The sequence below is a fragment of the Pteropus alecto genome, unplaced genomic scaffold (assembly GCF_000325575.1).
Source record: "Pteropus alecto unplaced genomic scaffold, ASM32557v1 scaffold100, whole genome shotgun sequence".
Taxonomy (NCBI): Eukaryota; Metazoa; Chordata; class Mammalia; order Chiroptera; family Pteropodidae; genus Pteropus; species Pteropus alecto.
The window spans coordinates 1,462,164-1,468,163 of NW_006430723.1; the positions used below are offsets into that span (position 1 = coordinate 1,462,164).

At 50.8% G+C, this 6,000-nt stretch overlaps 1 protein-coding gene across 1 annotated transcript in view; it reads left to right on the plus strand.

Moving 5' to 3' along the window:
- HK2 (hexokinase 2) overlaps positions 1 to 6,000 on the plus strand; it is a 60,515-nt gene that overhangs the window by 40,613 nt on the left and 13,902 nt on the right. The window contains 3 exon segments of the mRNA XM_025049464.1: positions 81 to 264; positions 2,925 to 3,080; positions 4,620 to 4,853. Coding sequence (XP_024905232.1) covers positions 81 to 264; positions 2,925 to 3,080; positions 4,620 to 4,853 — 574 coding nt within the window.

A 6,000-nucleotide genomic window follows, 5' to 3' on the forward strand; every position in this document is an offset into this window, starting at 1 on the left:
AGGGTGGTGAGGCAAGAGGGAGGTGGGGGCTGGGAGGGGACGGTGCGGGTGGGTGCTGAGCAGCCCCTTGTTCTGGCCAGGCACGGGCAGCAACGCCTGCTACATGGAGGAGATGCGCCACATTGACACAGTGGAAGGTGACGAGGGCCGGATGTGCATCAACATGGAGTGGGGCGCCTTCGGGGACGACGGCGTGCTTGATGACATCCGTACCGAGTTTGACCACGAGATCGACATGGGCTCCTTGAACCCCGGGAAGCAACTGTGAGCAGTGGGCTCGGGAAGCAGGCTCAGGAGCTGCAGTGGGGACTGCCAGGGGCAGGCGGGTGGAGCCTGGTTCTCATTTTTGCTTTACAGTCTTACATCCCCCAAAGTTGCTAAGGTGCCCACTAGTTATGGGATTTTGTGCTCATTACATGCTGGCCAATGTAATTGCGACAGAGTTTTTGAGAGGCCTCTAAAAAGGACAGAGTGAGCAGACACATCAGATAATAGGTAATAATCTATGTCCTTCAGTAGTCTTAGAAGGTCATATTCTGAGTCTATGTGTGTGGCCCTGCTCTTCTTTTCCATCTTTAATTTGTCCTCGGAAACGGTTTGTGAGCCACATAGCAGAGTGTCGAGATGGCCAAGATTCAGGTCTCTGAAAGCTCCTTTCGTAGCTCCCACCCCTGTCACTGCCCAGAGGATGATGAAGCTGTGACAGATGGCTCAGACCTTTGGTAAAATTGCCTGTAAGCTAGGCTGGACCTGACGGAGTCCCAGGGCTTCCTACCCCAACTGTATGCAGACCCAAGGCCTGTGGAAAAGTTGGCTAAGATTCCTCCTTGGCTGCCTTCCCTGGACCTGTGGCCCAGCCAGGGTCCTGGGGTGGACTGGAGGAAGGGCTCCAACGTTTGGATCCTGAATATTATACTATCCAGCCTGGCCTGACTTGGCGTTTAGTTACTTTTGACTCTTACAAAACATTATTTCACTATCACAAACGTTGGCCAAATGTCGCTTAAAGATCTTGAAACAGGGATTGCTGTAAGATTGGAAGGCAATTGCAAAACATTTTGAGCAATTCAGGCCCTCTCTGGTCTTCTTGCTACTGGGACTACTGCAGGGGAGCTGGTAGTGCAGATCTCTGCTTGGAGAGGAAAATCCAACCCTGCAAACCAGCTCAGCGGTGGGGGCCTTTTTCTTTACAAGGAGAATCCTCGCTTCCTCAAGGAAGCATGGTTGATTTAAGTCTCCAGCTTCTCACATGTTGAAATGAAAGGCCATTTACTTGCAACTTTTTCATAGGAACATACTGGCTATGTCTGTCATGGCTGGTGAGGAATTTATGAACTGAAAAGTCACTCACTCGGTATCTGCCCCTGTCAGTGAGGCACACATGTGCCATTCAAAGGAGCCCTACGTCCTTAGAAGTGTCAGAAGACAGAAGTGCCAGCCCAGCCTTGGCAACCCATCACTGGCTCAGCCTTAGACAAATCAGAGGCTGGGAGGACATAGACCAGTGTCAGCCATGGTCTAATGACCCTGAGTCATTACTGGGCCTGAGTAGGAACTTTTTTTCACTCTTTATGTTTCTAAATAAGTATTTTCCAAGTATTTTGTTGATAGAAACAAAGTGTTCTTAAAAACTGGAATAAAAACTTCTAAAAACCGCTCACGCTTCAGAGTCCCACTGGACTCCTCCGTTACCTCCCACAGGGCCACCTATTTCTGAGAAGCTGCAGAAGCAGGCACATGAGAGCCTTGCTGTTGAGGCTGGTTGGCCTCTCAGGCAGTGGTCTGTGCTGGTGCCTAAACATTTTAAATACGCCCTCTACTCAAGCAGTTGTGCCAGCTCTCCACTGAGCTCCAGTTCTACCATACTTGACCTCGGGTCTCGAGCAAGTCACTTTGTGAGGGCCCAGCTTCCTTTCTGGTAGATCTCACCAGGTGACATCCTTACCGGACCCCTGTCCTGGGCCTCCTCACTGAAGCCCGGCCTAGTTAGTGCCCACAGGCCCTGGAAGCCTCCTCTCCCTAAGGACCCAGATCCCTTCTGAGATACCAAGAAAGGGCCTTTTTTTTTTTTTTTTTTGCCAAAAAGAATGGTAAAGGCTTGTTTTCTCCTGTTACACAATCTGAGCCAGAAACTGTCTTCTAAAGAAAACAGTGCCACCCAGTGTTGGAAAAATTAATTACCCGACTGCCCTCAGCTTGGTGCCGGCCTCTAGTACTGAAACTCGCCTTTATATCTTATCACCTGCCTGCTCAGGAACTTCCAGCATGTCTCACTCCCAGATTTCCAAGACCATGTGACATTTAGAGCTTCTCAACTGTCTCGACCTGCCCTTCTAATCTTGTCCCATCTCCTTCCTCCCTCACCTTCCCACCCTGTTGTTTTCACACTTGTCTTAGGAATCCACAAATGGCCTACTAGAGAGGAGAGGCAGCGTGAGGTGATGAGTTGCTGGTCCTGTAAGCCCCCAAATTTAATCAGATTGACCTTTTTCTCTTGTAAATAAATATTGAGGCTGTACATAAGGTTTATTTTTAAAAAAATCACTAGTAGAGAAAAAAAATTAAAACTCACTACCCTACATGTAACTTATTTTACCTAAAATTCAGACTGTTCCAGAACGTCCCACACCCCCTGGATGTTTAGATTGCCTGCTAAAAGCCCATCCTTCCTCATAGGTCAAGGCCCACCTGCCTGCGGAGACAGCCCAAGCTTCCCAGCTCCTGCAGTCCCTCTACCCTGCTCTGACTGTCACTTCTCTGCACTTCTCATTTCTAGTCAGTGCCACACAAGTTAATGCTTCATTGTGCATAAGCCTCTAACATTTATTGAAGTTTCACATGTGTGCGTGTTTCCTCCACAGGGAAGTTGAGAGTTCATGGATAGCAGGTACTTCATTTGTTTTCCGGTCTGTATCTCCCTGCAGATTTGAGAAGATGATCAGTGGGATGTACATGGGGGAACTGGTGAGGCTAATCCTGGTGAAGATGGCCAAGGAGGAGCTGCTTTTCAGAGGGAAGCTCAGCCCCGAACTCCTTGCCACAGGCCGCTTTGAGACAAAAGATGTTTCCGACATAGAAGGGTAAGCTTTGGGGTCCTTCTCTGTTCACTGAGGAGTGGACAGGCAGATGGGGAGTGAGGGAGGGACACTGCCCTTGACCTTTCAAATGTGGTCTCACCCAACATGGGCCATGGGTGGGGGAGGGCTATGGCTTGACTTCACTTACCACATAGCCTCCACTCCTGTCTATTTTGACTATCGAAGTGACTCATGCTGGGAATGACTAGGTCCCATAGACAGGGATGTCACACTTGCATCCCTGCCTGGCAGGGGGAGCGGAGGCTTGGCTTAATGGCTGGAGGCTCCTAGTAGAGCCCCTTGATTGACTCATTTGCATCTACTTCCTTTCCCTTCTCCCGAAACTCTGACAGTCCATTCTCTATTGTCGATTCTCAAAAAAGGCTCCATTCTGACCACTGCTTCACATAATAGAAAAATAGATCCTTGAACAGCTTTGAGATTTACTCATTTAGTTCTAATAGGTAGAGCTGAGGCCTGCATTTTCTCAGAGCAGCAGGGATGGGCATGAAGATGGCTTAATTTTTGTTTTTGAGTTAACAATGTCCATAATTGACCCTTGATTCCTGTTTTTGAGACTTCCACTTGTGGCTTGAGGGGGCTCTGTTGTTTCAGATGGTGGAGAGGAGGTGATTTTGGTGCTAGAGGGAGCCACGAAACAGTCTATAAACGAAGTGGAAACTCTTGAAGGAACTGTGCCTACTTGTTAAGCCCCGAGGGCATGAAAGTACTCAAATTTGTGAGGCGCTTCATTCCCCTGCGAAGGGTGCTAGTCTCTAGCACCAGCCCTTTATCTTTATCGCTGTCCTTAGCACAAGTTAAGCAGTGCCTACCCCGGTGTGAAATGCAGTAGACTGACTGCTTTATAGAGAGAAAATAGGGTGGGCTGCACAACTGGGCTTACACGGTCAGAGGTGGCGGGTAGCGGGTGGCAGGGACATTGTTCCCTCTATCTACCCCTAGATTCAAGCAAACAGCACAGACTCACACATGCACAGCTCAGTGTGTAAAGCTCCAAGAACAGGGCCTTGTCCTTAATACATTATGTGATAAGAAATATCAGATTTTCTCATCGGGTCAGGAAAGAGAGGCACTTACTGTGTGTGTGTGTGTGTGTGTGTGTGTGTGTGTGAGTCGGTCTGCCCATCCATCTGTCTGGGAGAGGAGCCTTGGGTTGTGTTTCCCCTCCTCGTTCAACGCCCCCTGTTGGTGGGCAGAGCAGTGAAGAGAGTAGATGGCATCTGCTGGAGCTGAAGGGTTTCCTGCTCAGCCCCGCACAACCCCTCCCTACTGGTCACAGGGGGTTGGACACGTGCCCACGCGCTGCCTTTCTGTTTCCCAGCCCATCCATCTGTCTGGGAGAGGAGCTTTGGGTTGTGTTTCCCCTCTTTGTTCAACGCCCCCTGTTGGTGGGCAGAGCAGTGAAGAGGGTAGATGGCATCTGCTGGAGCTGAAGGGTTTCCTTCTCAGCCCCGCACAACCCCTCCCTACTGGTCACAGGGGGTTGAACACGTGCCCACGCGCTGCCTTTCTGTTTCCCAGGGAGAAGGATGGCATCCGGAAGGCTCGCGAGATCCTGGTGCGGCTGGGCTTGGACCCGACACAGGAGGACTGCGTGGCCACCCACCGGATCTGCCAGATTGTGTCCACGCGCTCAGCCAACCTGTGCGCGGCCACCCTGGCAGCCGTGCTGCGGCGCATCAAGGAGAACAAGGGCGAGGAGCGGCTGCGGTCCACCATCGGGGTGGACGGCTCCGTCTACAAGAAGCACCCCCAGTGAGTTAGCGTGCTGAGCCCACAGTGACGGGGCTCCAGTTCCGTTTTGCATTCTGGGCCAGTGGAGTTGAGAGTCTTTGCAGTGTAAAAGTCCCCAGCTGGGAGCGTAGAGCTGAGAGGGTGTTGTCCTTGGCGTGGTGGAGGCGCCTTCTGAAGGCTGTAGACAGCAGCCGTGGGTGGCGTGGGCTCTACTCAGAGCTCTCCCGGCCACTGGGGGCTCTTTCTGCCACCCTCTGGTTTAGGAACTAGTGTTTTTCTTTAACTTCTTTGACAGGCTTGTGATTCTGTGGTTCCTTCAGGGGTTGTGTCCTCTGCCAGGGGCCACCTCGGCTCAGCAGGTTACCAGCCACTTTGGCTGACCTGGGTATTGGAATTGATCCTGCCGTGCCCTCCAGTGTTTTGATTCCTCAGGTCATAAGTGCCAAATTATGCAAATTCCAATTGGGATCTGGAAGATATCTATCTCTGTTGCAGGCCCCTATCCCATTGCGTTTACCTAATCTGCATGCCGGGTCAGTGGGCCTTCATCGACTGAATTGGTGATGCTGAAGGTCTCAGCCTTACTGTTTCCTGGTTTCCTAGTCCAGTGCTTCAAGTGTGCACGAGTCACCTGGAGAACCTTGCTAAGAGACCGATTCTGATTTGGAAGGTCCGGGTTCAGACTGGGAGCCTTTGTCTCTCACAGCCCCCAGTGATGCTGCGGGCTCACAAACCACACTTGGAGCAGTGGTGCCCTGGAGACTATGGCTCACAGCAGACACCAGCTGAGAATTTCTTGCTGGACATGCCTGTTGTCTTTAGCTGTTCAGACGTCTTTGGGATTTTTGGCATAAAGTGGCCAAAGAGAGGCCAAAGTCCAAAAGTGTGTTTCTACTTTTTCTGTTTTGGGTCTTTCCCTGGCAGCATCTAATGAAATGAGTGGTGAAACATGAATAGCAGTTGGTGACAAATCGCCTGATCCTAATGGGTTGCTCCAGCAAAGAGGCTGATATATTGGGTAGAGTTGCTATGGCCTGTGGGAGGAGGAGGTCCGTGTGACTTGCCTGCAGGGGATAGTGGCTTCTTAGAAGTGTCCTTTCCTTTCAGCAGGCATTGGACCCAGCCAGGGTGGACATAGTTAAATATCTGAGTTATTTGTACAGTGGCC